We start from the raw sequence: 18,376 nt of genomic DNA on the forward strand, positions 1-18,376 counted from the left end.
GACCAAAGTTCCCAGGGGACATGACCGAGGGGACTTTTACCTTCTACCCTGATACCTAATAAGAAAAGTCTTGGTCTCATCCTTGACTTAAAGGCAATTCTTAGGGAAAGCAGAAGAAAAAAAAAATCACCCCTTAACAAAGTAACTCTTTGGGGGTAGTTTCAATAATGTAAACTGTGATTTTTATTGAAATATTGTTTTGTCAAAACATTGCTGGATCCAGAAAGCTAGAAACTGAGTACCCCAAATTCCAGAACTGGGTAGAACCTCAAGTTTTTCCAGTGGAAGGAATTAAAGATCGGAGGATGGATCCTTCAGGTGGCTCAGGTACTGTAAGGACACTGATATGTTCCCCGGAACTAGTATAGCACCATTGTCTCCAGAGGGGGCTGGAGGACGCTCACGGCACCCAGTGGTCTGGGTGGGGAGCTGTCACTCACAGTCTGTTCAATGACAGCCTTGTCTCTCCTCAGCAGACAACCTGAAGCCTCCAGCTGAGCTAGCACCAGAACTCGGAACAGGAAGTCCTTGGAATCTGATTGCTGTTACCATGGTACCCACAACCACCCCCAGGAAACCAAAGGCAGGCTCCCCCAGCTAAGCATCACGGCCCATAGGAGAAAGGGGTGAGCCCCAGGTGTCATGAGAGCTTTCAAGATTCAGGCTCAGAAAGTGCCCAGCCTCCAGCTCTGCCGTAATTTGGAGTCCAGTGCAACGACCCTTCCTCCACCCCACACGCAACCTCTGTGACCGTCCTCCCGCATCACCCCTCGTGGGGAACAGGACTTCAGAACTGTAAGTGGATCTGGTACCTCACACACAGCAGAGCCCGAGGGCTCACCCAGTGATGAGAGCTGCTTGCATGTAGCTCCGCCAGAGCAGGAAGGCACGTCAGGGGTTCCTGGCTGGGAGCTGAAGGAGGGTCACAGACGGCTTCCTCACCAGAGGACGGAGGAAGCCACAGTTAAAGCTCACCAAGAGCACAGCTCCCAGTGAGCCATCAAAATCACAGTACATTTTAATGCCGTCGGAACGCCCTGGGGCTCAAGGCCAGCTACTAAGACACTTGAGAAAAGGAAGCAGAAGTTGGACAGCAGCCTCTAAGCTAAAAGAGCCTTCTGTAGGGAGGGTCCTGGCAGGAGCAGTTGTTCATGTGCTGACCAGCTCTGCATGAGGTCCACATGAAGCCCCTCCTCTCTCCTTAGATGCCTCTGGGCCACACTGATGACTCAGAGCTCTTATCTAGGACAGTGGAAAGTAGGCAAGGTTTTTAGGCTAGGGAGGCAGAAGCCATTCTGACTTCTGTGTAAAAAACGGGTCAGAGAAGCAGCTATGTATTTCCCAGGTTGTGGGGGCAGAGATATAGAAACCCAGCCATGAAAAAAAGAAAAACCATGTGTGTGTGTGCATGCATGTCTGTGTGTGTGTGCGCGCGCGCACAAACACATATGTATACACACACACACACACATGTTGCTGAGGATTCAATCTAGGGCAATGCACTTGCTGCTCTATCACTCAGAAGCATTCCCATCCGGGGTTGCTTTGATAGACAAGCTTTTAAATGAGAGACAGTCAAAGAAAGCAGAGACACACATAACATGCTTCCCATACATGATTCCCAGTTCAATAATTTGGAAAATATAAACAAAGCAAAACCAAATGGTATGCTGAGAACGCCACACACCTGTCAAGCACACGGGGCAGACACATAAAGCACAAAGCTTTGTGCTCCCATCACTGTGCATAGAAAGCACCCGGACAACGCTCAGGAACCTCAGCAGCCCAGGAGGAGAGTAAAGTCCAGGAACAAAGAAGTAAACGGTAGAATAACGTGTAAAAGGACACCCATGCTCACTGGTGGCCAGGGAAGTTCAAATGAGAACAGCCCGAAGCCATCTGTCACCAGATTAGCAAAAAGTCATACACCGATAAGCCTAGTACTTAAAAACTGGTGCTGGGGGTGCCAACTGTGGCAACTTTGGGGAAGGTGAATTGGCATTTCTCTACTATAATTTATAAACAAGTGTAATTCATAATTCCATTATAAGGTCTGGTTTGTAGAAATAAATGCAGCAGCATACAAAGATATATATTTAAATATATGCATGTTTGGGTACCTATGTTGGTAACATACATACATATAGTAATATAAACTACCAACCTGAATAAAGTGTGTGTGGTATGTGTTGCTCTTGCTGTTTCTGGGACTAGAAGACAGGAAACAGCTGCGATGACTAGGGATAGTGGACGATTTCAATGAAGAGTGAGGCATCCATTGTATGAAATACCATGTAACCCTTGTCAAGTTTTTCTTTCTTTTTTTCAGAATTATTTATTATGTATACAGTGCTCTGCCTGCATGTATGCCTGCAGGCCAGAAGAGGGCACCAGATCTCATTACAGATAGTTGTGAGCCACCATGAGGTTGCTGGGAATTGAACTCAGGACCTCTGGAAATGTAACCCAGTGCTCTTAACCTCCGAGCCATCTCTCTAGCCCCTGTCACACTTTTCTTTGCCTGCTGTTTTTGTATTGATCCGGCTGTTACCTTTTACAGTGTTTTTGTTTGTTTATTTTTAATATACTTTATTGTAAAGGTAAAGACAATTCTGTCTGCTCACATGGAAGGGGAATCCATGAGGCAGAGCTCATGCCCATCTTGCTCTCTGCCATATCTCAGAAACAAGCAACCCTCCCTGGGCCCCCACACAGAAGGCACCTGTAGAATGAATGCATGAGTGAGCCACTCCGCTGCCTCGGCTGCAATTGGGGTCAATGCTACTCGGAAAGCAGGGGGTAGCTGAGGGTCTTGGTTCACAAGGGCCACAGACTTTAATGTCTTCGCCTGTCCATCACTTCCCCTTCTCCTCAGTTTTGCTCTGGGGAACTGCTGTGCCCCCCATTACATGAAGTCTAGTTGGAAGAATTCCTTGGGTGTTTAAGTTAGGTCAGTGGGACCAACTTGTCAAGAATTTGACCTTGAGGGGCTGGAGAGATGACTCAGCTGTTGAGAATGCTTTCTGCTCTTGTGGAAGGCCGGGTTTGATCCCCAACATCCACATGGGGGCTTACAACTGCCTGTAACTCTGGATCCAGGAGATCTGCCGCACATAAAATAACTGTATACATTTAAAAAAATAGAGGGGCCAGAGAGATGGCTCCAGATGACTGCTCTTCCAGAGGACCCAGGTTCAATTCCCAGCACCCATAGGACAGCTCACAGCTGTCTGTAACTCCAGTTCCAGAGGATCCAACAACCTCACATCAATGCACATAAAATAAAATATAAAAGTTAAAATGTATCTTAAAAAAAGAATTTGTTCAGAACCTTGTAGAGACAGGGTGTGGGGAACTGATTCATCCCCGTGGGAACCTCTGACAAAAACAGGCTTGGTGCTTGTACCTCAGTCCCTGTAGAAGTTCCCGGTCCTTCTGGGAGTCTGTGAGTGTCCTCCTCCCATGAGCATCTTTCAGGCAATCCTACCCTCCTGTTCCTACAATTATTATTATTTTTTTTGGCATCCCATTAATCAGATAGGTTTCTGTTGCTTGTAACCAAATTACCCTAATTGCATTCAGAACCACAGAAGAATTGATGTTCCGCCAGTCCTCTTTCATGGCCTTTAAGCCAAGGTAATCATAAATCCACTGGGCTCTAGCACAGACCAGGTTCTACCTGTTGTTGGGGACTAATTGGTAAAGTTCCCCCTTTGTCTCCTGATCCAAACAAAGAATTCCATGCTCACTCTGCCTGCAGCTGTCCATCCATTGATCTTCATCCTCTTGACAATGTGAGACGTCATCATCTCTGCCACCCCATCTGAGCGGCTTTTCCAACATGACAGCATAGATCTATCCACAGATGTGCCCTTTAGAACCCAGGCATGGGGGTGTAGCTCCAGGCTGGAGCTCTTGGGTAGTATGAGGCCCCACGTCCAACACAGAGCGAGCTAACAACAGAAAGCCTAGATGCCGTCTTGCTTTGATACATGACCCACCCTTGAGGCTTTGTCGCTATTTTTGTGTGTGTGTGTGGTAAATAGAGATTCTTTAGCTCAGTCTCCACTACAATAGTCTGATGAGCTGCTTCAGGAGCGTGTTGAAATGTTCAGCTTTAGCTCTTTCGTCTTCCAGGTGCTCATCTCTTTCCTTCCGTGTCATCTCCACTATCATTCATGAAAATGTTGAATCCGGTAAGTGGATCCTTTCACCAGAAGGCAGGTAATGGTAGGGCTGGGGAGATGGCTGTTGATGCAAAAACCGCAATCCTCCCCACAACGGGGATAAGGGATAGTTTATTCTGGAGCCAAATGGAGATGATCTTGGCTCAGGAAACAGATTTAGGTTACTCTGAAGTCCGTTTTCTGACATGGTAACAGCTTCATGACATTTGATATTAACAGAACACAGAAAATTATAAATCAATACATTGTCAAGTACGCTGCCACCAGGTAGGTAGGGTCACAGCAACCTGGGGAAATCTGCTACTGGTGTGTGTGTGTGTGTGTGTGTGTGTGTTAAGTGATGACATTTTGAGATTTTAGGCTGTTAATACATTGCAAAATGTGTCACCCGATAGTCACAGGGGTGTGTCAGACACAGAAGCAGGCAAGGAATGGCTAGTAAGGGCACTGAAGCTAGCCCACGTTCCATTGTAATTAGGCTCTGGACCTGCATCATTCCAACCTCTCCATAGTTATTGAGGTCGTCATCAATGAATCAACCTCATAGAAATTTCAACATCAGGCATAGTTTCTTTCTAGGGAAACTTTCATTCACATTGCTCAGTCGAGCAATGCCGTGTGAGACTGGTGACTTGAGTTTGATCCCCCAGAACCCTTAGAAAACCTGAGTATGAGTTGAGCACCCCCAGTGCTGGGGGTGGGAAAAGACGAGAGAATCCTGGGACTTGCTAGAAAGTTGTTCTCACTGAACTGATGAGCTCTGGATTCAGAGACTCTTCATTCAGAAACTAAAGCAAAGGGTGATGAAGAAAATATCCACTGTCAGCCTCTGACTATGCACACATGCTCATGCTCACAGGCACCACACATGTGCACTGATGCTCACACACTCACACACAGCATGGGAAGACAAGCAGCACAGGGTTAGAGTGAGATTCCTATGTTCCCATAAGGGCCAGGGCCTGCACCACTGAAGGCCTCAAGCTTGACTGGCTGACTCCAGGGAAGGGCGAGTCCAGGGAGCACTGTCCAGAAACTCGAGAGCAGCCCCACGGCTGAGCCCATCCATGCTAGTGCCCCACTGCAGCAGGACCACAGCTAAACTCAGTCCACAGCGTACAGTCACCTCGCTGGGCACTGTGCTAAGAAGACACATTTCCCAATCGGTTTCATTTTATCCTCTCAGTAACTCCCAAACTAAGGTGGTATCATCATGATCGCCATCTTTGTCACCGTTATTGTCACTGCCACCACCACCATTACGAATATCATACCAATATCACCAGCACCAACACCTCACCACTAGCATTACTGCAATCAATATCACCATAACTACCCAAATCACTACCATCCCTGACATTGCCATCAGTACCATAACTATTAACATACCACTTCAATCATCATCACCATCATCTCTTTCACCACCATAACTGCCATCAGTACCGTCACCATCATCACCATAATGACATCACCAACACCACACATACCACCACCACTATTGCCATCATTATCACAATTATCACCACTATCATCACCTTTGTCTCCATTCCCATTTAAGCTAATCCCCAATTTAAACGATGTCTGAGGGGCTCAAAAGGTAAGGTGACTTGCCCGAAGCTGTCCATCAGTAAGTGGCAATAGCCGGAATTAGACTCAGATCCCACATCCCACATTTTCACTATTCCCTTGGTGCCTGGGTGACTTAGGATTGACAGCTTCCATTCCCATGGATCCCTCATGGTGAGAATTTCTTGCTAAGTGTCTCTGGGTCATGAGTCTGAGAGTTGGAAACTGCATGAACGTTCTTAGCTGCACGATTCCTAACAGCTAGAGTCAGGGACAATTCAAAGGTCGTCAGCTGATGGACCGATGCACAGATTGTGGTAGAGTCACACAATGCAATGTCATGGAGCCTCGAAAAGGAAGGAAGTGCTGATAACGTGGATGAACCTTGGAAACCTGGCCACTGAAAGGAGGCAGACACTGTGAGATTCTACACTTGCACTATCCAGAGTGAGCAAAACTATGGTCAGAAAACAGCTTAGTGGTCACCTGCCATGGGGAGACGGTGATGGATGGAGAACCTGATGGATACAGGGTCCTTTGGTGAGTGATGAAGATGTTCTGGAGCTAGATAAGGGTGATGGTTGCACAAGATTATAAACATACTAAATGCCACTGAACTGTACACTATAAATAAATAAATTTTTTTTTTAATTTTGTGTTGCGTATTTTACCAAAAAGAAAACTCTCTATCCATAGTATCTCTCTGATTGATGTTAGGCTAAGTACTTGAAGTACAGTAATATGATTACTTGTGGATTCTTAGCTACCTATAAAAAACAATTGGCCTTTTTGTCCTGGGAAGCTCTTGTTCCAGACCCCAAATTCTAAAGTACTTCATAGTTTGAAACACAGAACACAGCACCCTGATCTTAACTAGGTGCCCCGTGACGGATGCTACCCAGGTCTGAGAGTTCAGCAGCAGTTTAAAGTTTGCGTTGATTTTCTTTGTGCTACACAGTCTGGGAAAGATGGCATTTGTGTAAAGTTAAAGGCCCTTCTCTCTTTGATCAAGCAGCGCAGGATTCGGCTGGAGCGCCGGATCGTTGGTGGAACCAACCGGTGGCGTTTTCCCCAGGAGCACTTCTGTGGAGACCTGCTGGCACTCTCCCAGATGTGCAATGTTTTGAACATAGACCTTGACGACGCTCTGAAGAACCCAGACAGGTAGGGAGGACCGAAGGCCCACGGCAGGGAATGGCAGCCCAGAAAGGGAGGGGAGGTACTGGATGACTAGACCACGCTGGCTGGCTGGCTCAGGTTTGTCTATAAGGAAGCTTCACTAGAGGATCATACATAGATAGGCATGCACAGGGTCTGAAGTGACTTCTTGCTCTGACAAGGTCTGTTGATGGTGATAAAAGAGCAGCTTTCCCTTTATATATGAGCTTTGGACCCTCAGCAGATTCTAAGTTCATCATCCAGGGGCAAATGATCTCTTGAAAAAACACCATGGCTAAGTGTTTTGACGTGAATTCTCATGAATTCCCATTTCTACCCAGCCACCCTTCCCCTTCCCTCTCTTAGTAAGCAGTGTTAGCATCAGGCTAGACCATCACTTCTACAGATTGTGAGTTCTGCCTGTCCCGAGGACACAGCAAAGGAACTTATTGCGGAAGGACCCTTCACTTCTGGGTGCTTTTGCCCTGGCTTGATGCCACTAATCTCTGAACCAGAAGTCCTGTCTCGTGCTCATGGTTAAGACTGTCTAAGCAAAGGCTGCCCCGGCACAGTACCTGGCATGAAAGATCTGCTGGTTCCATGTTTGCTGAGTGACTGGTTAAATATGACCTTTAGGTTGTGGCTAAACCTCACTGAGCCTCACTTTCCTCATCTGTGAAATGGTCCTGATGGAAAATCCTTTGAAAACTCGAATAGATGGTTAAATCTGGTGCACTACAACAGGCTATGTATTCGAAATATTTATTATTATTATTATTATTATTTTGGTTTTTTGAGACAGGGTTTCTCTGTGTGGCTATGGAGCCTTTCCTAGAACTCACTCTGTAGCCCAGGCTAGCCTTGAACTCACAGAGATCCACCTGCCTCTGCCTCCGGAGTGCTGGAATTAAAGGTGTGTGCCACCACTGCCCAGTGGAGTATTATTCTTACAAATAGTAGACTCTGAAAAAATTGTACGATTTTCTTGGTGTAGTCTGCCATGATGGGGTGGGGGGATGGGATAGATTTTCTTTCACAAACATGGGGATTGGAATTCTGTCTTTGTAGTGGGAATCTGTAGTGAAAAACTCTTGGAAAGTGCCTTAAAGGTTCTATTTGTTTTTCTGTTTACTTCTTTTTCTTTTTCTTTTTTCTTCTTCTTCTTTTTTTTTTTTTTTTTTTTTTCGAGACAGGGTTTCTCTGTGTAGCTTTGCGCCTTTCCTGGGACTCACTTGATAGCCCAGGCTGGCCTTGAACTCACAGAGATCCGCCTGGCTCTGCCTCCCGAGTGCTGGGATTAAAGGCGTGCACCACCACCGCCCGGCTGTTTACTTATTTTTCATGTTGATAGACAACATTTAATTTAGGTAATAAAGGAAGTATTCCTAATAATGTGCACCTTTAGATACCAGGAGACTTTCTGCTGTCACATTCCAAGGCCACTGTGCATGTGAGTGTCTGGAATTGTATTGTGTAGCACCCATGTGTCTCCCAAAGCACACACAGCTCCTCCCCCATCAGTAAAGTCCTGGCCCTGCCTCTTGTGTTGTAATTGTGGCTTCTCCCACTTGGGGTCACTGTCAACTTTGACAGGAGCCAGATCAGACTGTAGTAAACATATTGCATCAAGGGCCACTCGGCTCCCAGCCCCCGTTTATTTTGGATCTGTAGCTGTGCCTAGGACTGGTCAGTGCCCTGGGTGCCATCCAGCTGGCCACCTCTGCTTGTTGTGTCTGTGGGTTCCCAGGGTGTGGGGGACTCTGAGGCTACTCACTTCTGCATGCTGTGCAGAGCTCTGTGGATGGCTTTGCCTGGAGTACAGAATGGGGTCAGGGCTGAGAGACACCGGAGTATTGACTCCTTTTGTACAGCCCTAAATTCTTTTGTTTGTTTGTTTGTTTGTTTGTTTTTTTGAGACAGGGTTTCTCTGTGTAGCTTTGCACCTTTCCTGGGACTCACTCTGTAGCCCAGGCTGGCCTCGAACTCACAGAGATCCGCCTGGCTCTGCCTCCCGAGTGCTGGGATTAAAGGCGTGCGCCACCACCGCCCGGCAAGCCCTAAATTCTTATATACAAATTGAATCTGTTCTCTTATATGACATTATTCATGGAAAACTTTGAACAGACACACTCAAAAACAATTCAAGCTGTCTTGGGGGGTTCTGGCATATGTGCATGCACACTGTCACTTACCCAAAGAGGCAGCATACGGGAGGTGCTGCCCCCCCAAGACTTAAAGGAAGGGCCCACCAACTACAGATCCAGACATGCTGGGCAATGAGCCTAGAGCCCTTCCTGATCCCTGGCTGGCAACTCTGGTTGGTGTTGCCCTTTCATCCTGTCCACAGCGCCAAGTCCGTATCAAGGACGGGAAGGTCATGCAAAGAGGTGAGGATGTCAACAGGAGACCCCTGGCTATTTTATCACAGTACAGTTCAGGGAGAGAGAGATTAGGGACATAGGACGTGAGTTATAGAGAAAACCAAAGAACAAACATCAGCCAAGTGTAGACTTAGTGGTAGACCCCTCAGACATCCAGCCTTCTACCCTGCCCAGCCATCTTCGTTTTATAGAGGAAAGCTCTGAGACCAAGAGGCAGGTCCCAAGGTCATGTGGAAGAAAATGGAGGGACTGGGACCCAGGTCTGTGTAATTCTTCCCAGTTAGTCAGATTGGAGTCCCCAGTATCTAAGTATCAAGCCAGCATTCCATGTGTGGCTTGTTGCAGGAGACCTATACTTGTCTGAGAAACTTCTCGAATTCCCTTTTCTCTTTCCTCATCATGGGCCACAACTTAAAAGAACAAGGGCCAGCCTATGAATACATTGCCACTGCCCCCTGGCACATCTTCACAGGGCATTTTTCCTCCTGGTGAGTAAAGAGATGTTTATACCATAGATTCTACAAGTGATCCTCAAATGAGCCTGCTCTTGAGGTCTCCAAAGCCTATATAGTAAACAGTGGTCACACCCAAGGAGAGGCAGTGTAGCCACTTTGTCATCTGGCATCTCCTGGCTCAGCTGGCAATGGGGATGTTTGTGAGGCAGGTTGAGCTCATGGACAGTGCCCTGGAGTTTCCAAAACCCACCAGTCCCATTTAAGGTGATGGTCTGAACTCTTAACCCTGCCCGGCTCTTCTCAGACATGTCACTTAAGTGACTGAGGGAGGATATGAGGGTCCAGTCCATCACTCACGCTGAGTAAACAGCTCAGGCTCCCATGCCTTCCTGGGCTTGAGTCACTTGCAGTCATCTCTGTCCTGAAAAGGGTGGCATGCTGTCACTATTATTCTGGAAACAGGCTCCTGCCCAAACCGCCTCCATGCACCTGGCTCTGACGGCTTCTGAATCACTGGAAAACAGCATTCCCAAGTGGACTCTGGGATACACAGACCAGATGTGGTCTACAAGTGTCCCTTGGATGATTGGCTTTCTTGGGACGATCATCTTTTAACTGAATATGTGACTCGTTTTAGTTTATTTCCACACTCTGCATGTAGAGTACACAGTGTCTGTGAAAAGCATTATCCCTGTGGCTATTTATACTCATAGACTGAGCGGACACTGACCCAACACTGGTATGGACACTTGCGCCAGGGCCTCAGCAGTAAACAGACACCCTGGTGTTGTGTAAAGGACTCAGGAGTAGACAGGCAACCAGAAGACATTGCAGAAGTTTTAGTGGAGCAGTCTTGAGGATCTATGGGGCTGGGGGTGCTGGCCCAGAGAAAGCAACAATGAAGATTTTCCTAGAGAATTAGTAAGAGCCCCTGGAGAGAAGTCAGAAATCCCACGGCACAGGAAGAGGGGCTGTGAGTGTGTGTGGGGGCTGCATTCAGGAAGCCAGAAAAGGCTGTGGCCAGAGCGGGAGGCACAAGGTTATAGTGAGGCAGGAGCTTGTAGCTTTGCCAGTGGTCTGTGGGGACACAAGGGTGGATCCCAAATAGGAGAGACAAGACCAGCTCTGTATGTTGTGTGGGGTGAGATAAGAAAGGATTCGGGCTGGAGAGGTGGCTCAGAGGTTAAGAACACTGCTTGCTCTTCCAAAGGTACTGAGTTCAATTCCCAGCAACCACATGGTGGCTCACAATCATCTGTAGTGAGATCTGGTGCCCTCTTCTGGCCTGCAGAGATACGTGCAGACAGAACAGTGTATACATAAAAAATAAATAAATCTTTAAAAAAGAAAGAAAGAGAGAGAGAGAGAGGGGGGGGGGAGAGAGAGAGAAAGAAAGAAAGAAAGAAAGAAAGAAAGAAAGAAAGAAAGAAAGAAAGAAAGAAAGAAAGAAAGAAAGAAAGAAAGAAAGAAAAAGAAAGGATTTGATAGAGGCCGGGACACTGGCAATGACTGGGCAGACGAGAAGTAGCCTGGGCAACGGTCGAGCGATGAAGGCAAGGGCACGTGAACAGGTAGAAGAGAGCATTTCATCACATGGAGACAGATACGGTGACGATGCCCAGTTGGCTGGCTTGGGTACCTGGGGGTCCATGTCCTGAGACAGGAACCAGGGTAGAGGAACAGGGTAGGGTTTGGGGTAGACTGTAATATTAATTTTCAGCTGTCCTGAGATTGGCAGTTAATGTCCTAGAAAAGAATAGAAAAGAATACTCAGCTTGGCAGTGGTGGTGCACACCTTTAATCCCAGCACTCGGGAGGCAGAGCCAGGTGGATCTCTGAGTTCGACGCCAGCCTGGGCTACAGAGTGAGTTCCAGGAAAGGTGTAAAGCTACACAGAGAAACTCTGTCTTGAAAACCCCCCCCCCCAAAAAAAAGGAAAGAAAGAAAGAAAAGAAAAGAAAAGAAAAAGAAAACTATGCTCCTCTCCATCAGATATTTATTGAGTACCTACTGTATGCCGTTTTAGAGTTTAAAGTTCTAGAGACTTTCCAAAGGAAGTCATTCCACAGGCAGGGTAGTCTTGAATATCTTCTTGGTAGGTCATGCTCACTAGCAGGAACAGGGATCAGTATTTGGGATCAGTCATGTCAAGAGTTGAGAAAACACTCACAAAGAGAGACATGTGATAAGGTGCTGATTTAGGGATAGATTCTGTAAAGATAGATGATGTAGGGATACAAGGATGATGTATGTTGTAGGGATGGATGCTGTAAGGATAGATAATGTAGGGATACTGGAATGATGTATGTTGTAAGGATAGATGATGTAGGGATGGCTGCTATGGAGATGGACAATATAAGGACTGATGTTTTAGTATACAGTAGGATGGGTTGTGGCCCAGTTTCTGAACCTTGCCATGAAACATTATCATAAAGTTGAATAGCAATAATCATATCAGGAAGAAGAGACGGGAAACCCAGGTCACACAGCCAAGGTAATGGCAAAGCCAAAAGTAGCTAGATGGAGCTACATGGCCCTTTGGGTCCTATCTGGTACAGACATTTAAGGTTTGGGAATGTTGCCCTTCTTTCTCCAACTCTTGGCTCTTATGAGTTAAGACATATAGAGCCTGTCTCCCACACCTCTCATAAGTGTTATAGTTAGCAAAAATTTGATTTATTATTAACCTCTGGATCTTCTGTTTGTGTTTTCTCTCAAGATTACTCATTTCAAAATTCCAAAAGCTTCTCTCTGAGAATATTGCAAACAGTGGCACCCAAAGCGGGGAAGCAGGTGAGTGGTCACCAGTGGATTCAACCAGAACTATGCTGACTTCATGGCCCTACTATGGTCCCTGTGGAACAGAACCAGCACGAACCACACTTCTCATGCACCACAGAGTCTAACAGGAAACAGGTGCCTGTAAACACTCTTCTATTGTGAGGAGTGGATCCATGCTCCTCACGCATGTATACATGTGACACAATAAAGACAAACATGCTGATAACAATAAGTAGCCTTTAGAAGAGTCTACACATAGCATTCAGGAATAGGCAGCTGGATTTTCGCCCCTTTGGGATTTAAAGAGTCATGATTAACACCCAGCTTGACACTTGTCCCAAAGGACTTTTCTGTGATAGGAGCATAAATCAGAATAGGAAAAAGGTCCATTGATCCAGGTAAGAAAAGTAGAAAGATAACTGTAGTGGTTTTTTTTTTCTGTCTTTTGTTATGCTGGAGACTGAACCTAGGCCCTCATCTGTGCCAGGCATGCACTCTATCCCTGAGCCGCACCCCTACTCCAAAGCCAGCCTCTCGAAGGAGCTGTTTGGGGTTAAACTTCACAGAACAGTTGTCTGAGGTCAGAGGCAGCCTCTTTTCCAAGGGAAAGCTAATAATTCCTTCTCATCCTCCAACTCTAATGGATCTAGAGAAGCAATCTGAGACCTTCTCAGGTGAGGAGAGAGAGCACCAGGACGGATTAGTGATATCTGCTGTGTAGTGGCCATCTTAGAAGTTGAGACTGATAACCAGAGAAGGAGCATGCTGGATCTATAATTCTGTTCCTTCCTATAATCAACCTACATATATGGGACTTTTTCCCCCTAACCCAGCATAACCAAACTACCTGAGGTCATCCAAGATTTGAGACATAAACTCAGTTTCTGAACTCCAACATGAAACAATATCTTAAGTTGGTGAATGACAATGTCAAGAAGGAGAGACAGGTGCCCCAAGTCACACAGTCAAAATAATGGCAAAGCCAAGAAACAGCAAGTGGCCTTCTAGGTCATGTCTGGTTTAGAACAATGGTCCCTTTCACCAGCCTCTCCCCCACCTCTGCACTAACAGTAAGAGTTAAGTCACCTTATGCTTTACCCACCCCCATCATGCCTCACTTGGCATCATTCACCTGCCCTCTGATTAAGGTCTCTTCTAAATCATCTATGAGAGACACAGGTCAGACAGCCCCACATAAAGCATTCCATGGTTTGTAAAAGGCTTTCTTTATAGTGCCATTTTACTTCAATATGAAGCCCCCTAAGAGAGTCCACTCAAGAGGGTCCCTAAAGGTCCTTCTGAGCTGTTTTCAAGCCCCTGAGTTAGAGAGAAGCTTACATGCCTTGGAAATCTACAACTTCGTCAGCAACCCTCAGAGCACGGATCGCCATAACATTGTCACTTGGTCCCTCTCAAAGCCAGCAAGCGCTTGGTCCCACACTACCCAAAGGCCTGGGAAGCCACTTGTCTCTGCTATCTACTGAGTAACTGTGGCCATTGGGAGGAGCCTATTATTTATCTTCAGGTAGCAGTGTTCCCAAGTGTGACTCAGCATCACTTTCTCTCCTCAGACGTGATTCTAGAATGCCTCGGCTTCAAGTGGGAACTCCATCACCCTCAGATTTTTCAGTCTGAGACCTTGGCCAAGCTTTATTTGACAGCCCTGATGCAGAACATAAAAACCCCCTCAAGGGAGCTGAACAGGATTCTGAAAGGTAATCTCCCAGGGGACCTGGGACTAGAGCTGCAGGTACCCTCAGGATTGGAAGAACATGGTCATTGATTGGCATATGGTCATCTTCATTAGTGATAAATCATGCTCTACAATGTGAGCTCACCATGAGTTGAACCTGCTTCCTCAGTCGTGAAGTGGGATGGTAGTTTTTGATGCATGACTTTGAAGCCTAGAGGAGGTAATGGGTGTGGGATTCTAGAACAATAGCAAGTGCTCAGTAAATCCCCATTATTGCCTTTATAACAAACAAGTCTTATCCAGCCACTGAACACACAGAGCCTACCTACTATTTAGAGTAGACAAGATGAGTTCTGTTGAATCACCTGAAGAACTTTCTGGAAGGAAAGCATAGCTCCGAAATCTGACTTGTTTGCCCTGTTCATGCTGGTTAGAGGTTAAGATGTGTTTTTCCTTCTGTTCTCTTCCCTGCTGTTCTACTTTTATTTTCTTTTTCTCAACTTATCTCCTTCCAAAAAGAATTTAGCTCACTTCTTTTATTCCCTCCTCTTTGCACCCTAACCACCTTGGCCCTCCTCTTTCCTAGTCCACATGTCTTCAGCAGTTACAAGACCAATTTCTTTGGGCAACAGCCTGAGTATACTCAAGATTGACTCATAAGGAGGTGAAATGGAAAATTCATGGTCCCCAAAGCTAGCCAGCATGCTGGTCAAAGTGAGATTGTATTTTCAGGTCGTGGAAGCCATGCTTTGTTGTTCTACAGCCAGCCAGGCAGCCAGAGTCCCCAGTCAGGACCCCTCCCTGAGCCTGGAGTGCACTCTCCTACCTGCTAGCATCCACCTGGCCTAACAGCATCCGAACTGGCATGGAGTCAGATAGGTGAGCCACTTGTGACTCCCCACAGGAGCATGGAGACCTGAGCCCCTTCCTGTGATGTCTTTTCTGTTCCTAAGCATTTGCCTCATGTCCTCTAGAACAGGCTATACTCCTCCATCTTCCCAGAGCTCAGGTTAGACCACCTACTGAGTCATCAATGGAGGCTCTGATGACTTAGAGAGGGAGTACACTGGAAAGGAAGAGAGCCAGTGGTGGAAAAGGGGGCAGTGCTCATGGTATCTTTCATGGGTCCAGAAGAGTGTCCCTAAAGACTAGGTCCTGCCCCTCTAACCCAAGATCCCTGCTGGTGACAGTCTAGCTGCAGATACCAGAAAAGATATAGTAATGAGAACTCCATGTCCATGACTGTCACTGCCCTCCTCATAACCACACACACTGACAAGTGCCAGGGCATACATTCCCAGGGTGTCTCATGCAACCATCACCACCTTCTCTGTGCCTTTAGAATTAAACAGAGCCTCCAGCCCAAGGCTGCACACTGATCTCACAATCATTGCTTGGGTCTCCCTGGGAATGTCTGTGCACTGTCCTGGAGTTGGCATGGATGAGGCTTCTGGAAAAGTGCTGGAGAGCTGTATGTTCCTGAGGCCTCCCATGGCTGCTCATCCTTTTTCTACCTAACATTGATGGGCAACTGAACTAGGAGCTAGTGTTTATTGTCTAGGATGATATCCAAAGGAGATGACCTCTTTTACTAAGCACACTCCGACTGCCTTGATTTCCACAGACCTCAGGAGCATGGTTAGCTTCCTATCTGTCTGGGTATTGGTGACCTAACCTGGAGGGAAGGTTGGGCCTGTGTGTCTGTCTCTCCGTCCTAGCTCATATTATCTTTTCCTTCAAAACTATAGGCTGTTCTGCTTTACCAGGCATTGTGCTAGGTATCTAGGGGGATATTAAAACACCTCAAAAAATGATAAAATATGGTAAGCAGCATGATCCATTATAATACTAGCCACCCCTCCTGTGTGTATACTGTGTGCAAGGCATTTGTGTGTAGTGTCTTTCGCTTTCTGCAATGGGGTGAGTAACTGGCAAGAACATGCATTCAGGAGACCATGCAATCAGGCCAAGAGCAAAGTGATCCAGAGCTTGGTAAAACCTGGCACTTGGTACAGAGGAAGGCAAGCATGGCATTTAGTGGGTACTTCATAAATATCTGCTGAATGTTAAGTCTGAATACAGATAAATGTCAGAGGGTTGTAAGGGGATGCTGAGGAAAAGGAACTTTTGTTGGCTCATTTTTCTGAAGCACGACTTCCTCTTTGGAACCATCTCATGCAGTCTTGAGCTCTGTGATGCTAGAACCTATTCATTTTGTCGGTTCAGCTAATATTGACTTAGAGCCAGTGTGTGAAAGACCATGGCACATCCTGGGGATGGTGTGGCTAGTGAACCATCAATGTGCCTGCCCAGTAACAGCAGATCGGTGGTATAATAGCAGGTTGTGGTAAGTTGGTCTTTGGAGAAGAAACAGGCCATGTAGTTGGGGTAACGGTGTTGTCTTCCATATGGGGTGAGCCAGGGAAGGCCTCTCTGAGAAGGGGACCCATGTGTAGGCCCTTAGAGAAGGAGAAAGGCAGGGAGAGAGTACCACACTATTCAGGGAAGCAAACCCAGACTGGTAAGTTTAGAACCTAGGGAGAGGTTAGAGGCCAGGAAGCTCCTGAGATCATAGGCGAAGCTCTGGCCTCTGTGCCAAGGAGAAAGGATGCTCTTGGAAACTTGGAAACACCCTCTGAGAGTCTCAGTTTAGAACAACTCTAAGTACCTGGGCTAGCTAACAATGAATTGGCCTGCCCCATCCCTTCACCCAGAACTCTTCGGTGGCAGGGGTTCTCAATCTGAAAACCCATGGGGCAAAGCATCAGAGAGCCACCGTATGGGACTTGTGAGACAGCTCAGCAGGCAAAGGTGCTTGCCTTTGTCCAAAAGTTTGATTTTGGTCTCTGGGACCCACATGGTGGAAGAAGAGAACCGACCTACACATGTGCCATGGATATATGGACGTAATAACATTTGTTTGTTTGTTTTTGAGACAAGGTTTCTCTGTATAAACAGTCCTGACTATCCCGGAACTCACTCTGTAGACCAGGCTGGCCTTGAACTCACAGAGCTGCCTGCCTCTGCCTCCCAAGTACTGAGATTAAAGGTGTGCGCCACCACCGCCCGGCGTAATAATGCTTTTAAAAAGAAGAGAGCCACCATGTGATGCCACAGTCATCTGCTCCTCCTGCAGCAGGTAGCCGGTTGTGTTCCCACTTGCTACTTGCTCTGCCCGGGCAGCCCAGGCACCAAAACCAGTGGCTGAGGCCTGCTTTGCCCTCAGACTGCCTGGATGGGGGGAATGGAAGAAGGGCAGAGAGAGGGGCAGAGAGCAGGACACAGGAAGCAAGTCCAGCAAGGCAATGCAGGTTTCAGTCACCATCTTGGCAATGCTAAGATCACTGGGGGAAGCAGGAAGAGAGTGGCCCAGGGACTCCTGTGCCACTTTGCAGCCTCTCGTGAGTCTCAAACTATTTCAAAATAAGTTGTCGCGGCTAAAATACATCCACCCAACAATCAAACTAACAATACAAATGACATGGGCCAAGACCCAGGCTCTGTGCAGGGTGGGTGGGCCTCATTCTCCATCTTCACACTGCATTCTCTTCACTAGCTCAGGCACCTAAGAAGATCAAAGAAAAGTCCCCTGTGAAGAAGATCATCATTACCTTGAAGGTCAATGACCCGGCAGTCACCAGAGTCGGTAATGTAACCCGTCTTTCATATTCTGAGAAGGCCACTGAACAGTCAGTCAGTCCTCCCAGAGACAAAACTGAACAGCAAAAGACAGCAATCAAGAGATACATGCTCTTCCTCGAAACTACTAAGTCAGTACCGAGCCTGCTGCGTAAGCACCAGGATCCACGTTCAGATCTTTGCACATAAGGAAAAGCCAGATGCATGCACATCTGTAACCAAAGTGCTGGATGGGGTCAGGGAGGCAGACATGGGCAGGCCTTAATCAGTGGCCAGCCAGCTGAGCCAAAGTGATGAGATCTAGGTTCAGTGAGAGACCCAGCCTCACAAACAAAAGGGTGGAGAGTGATTGACAAGACATCTGACATCAACCCCTGGCCTTCACACACACACACACACACACACACACACACACACACACACACACACACACACACACACACACAGTGGGGGTGGGAAATGAACAGTCCACAGAAAGAAGGATCAAGAAGGCTGGGACACATATAGGAAAGCAGA

At 47.0% G+C, this 18,376-nt stretch overlaps 1 protein-coding gene across 3 annotated transcripts in view; it reads left to right on the forward strand.

Annotated features, from left to right (window-relative positions):
* Positions 1–473: 473 nt before the first annotated feature.
* The window catches only part of Btbd16 (BTB domain containing 16), a 54,506-nt gene continuing 36,603 nt past the window's right edge, over positions 474–18,376 (forward strand). The window contains exons 1-6 of one of the 3 annotated variants that reach the window (XM_006976976.4): positions 474–795; positions 4,138–4,196; positions 6,769–6,917; positions 12,467–12,540; positions 14,100–14,243; positions 17,778–17,867. In XM_006976976.4, coding sequence (XP_006977038.1) covers positions 4,179–4,196; positions 6,769–6,917; positions 12,467–12,540; positions 14,100–14,243; positions 17,778–17,867 — 475 coding nt within the window. In that variant the 5' untranslated portion in view covers positions 474–795; positions 4,138–4,178. Of the gene's footprint in view, positions 796–4,137; positions 4,197–6,765; positions 6,918–12,466; positions 12,541–14,099; positions 14,244–17,777; positions 17,868–18,376 lie in introns of all 3 variants that reach the window. The other 2 variants (XM_015995834.3, XM_076553809.1) reach the window with 2 other exon arrangements.

This window comes from Peromyscus maniculatus, chromosome 1, assembly GCF_049852395.1.
Source record: "Peromyscus maniculatus bairdii isolate BWxNUB_F1_BW_parent chromosome 1, HU_Pman_BW_mat_3.1, whole genome shotgun sequence".
Lineage (NCBI taxonomy): Eukaryota > Metazoa > Chordata > Mammalia > Rodentia > Cricetidae > Peromyscus > Peromyscus maniculatus.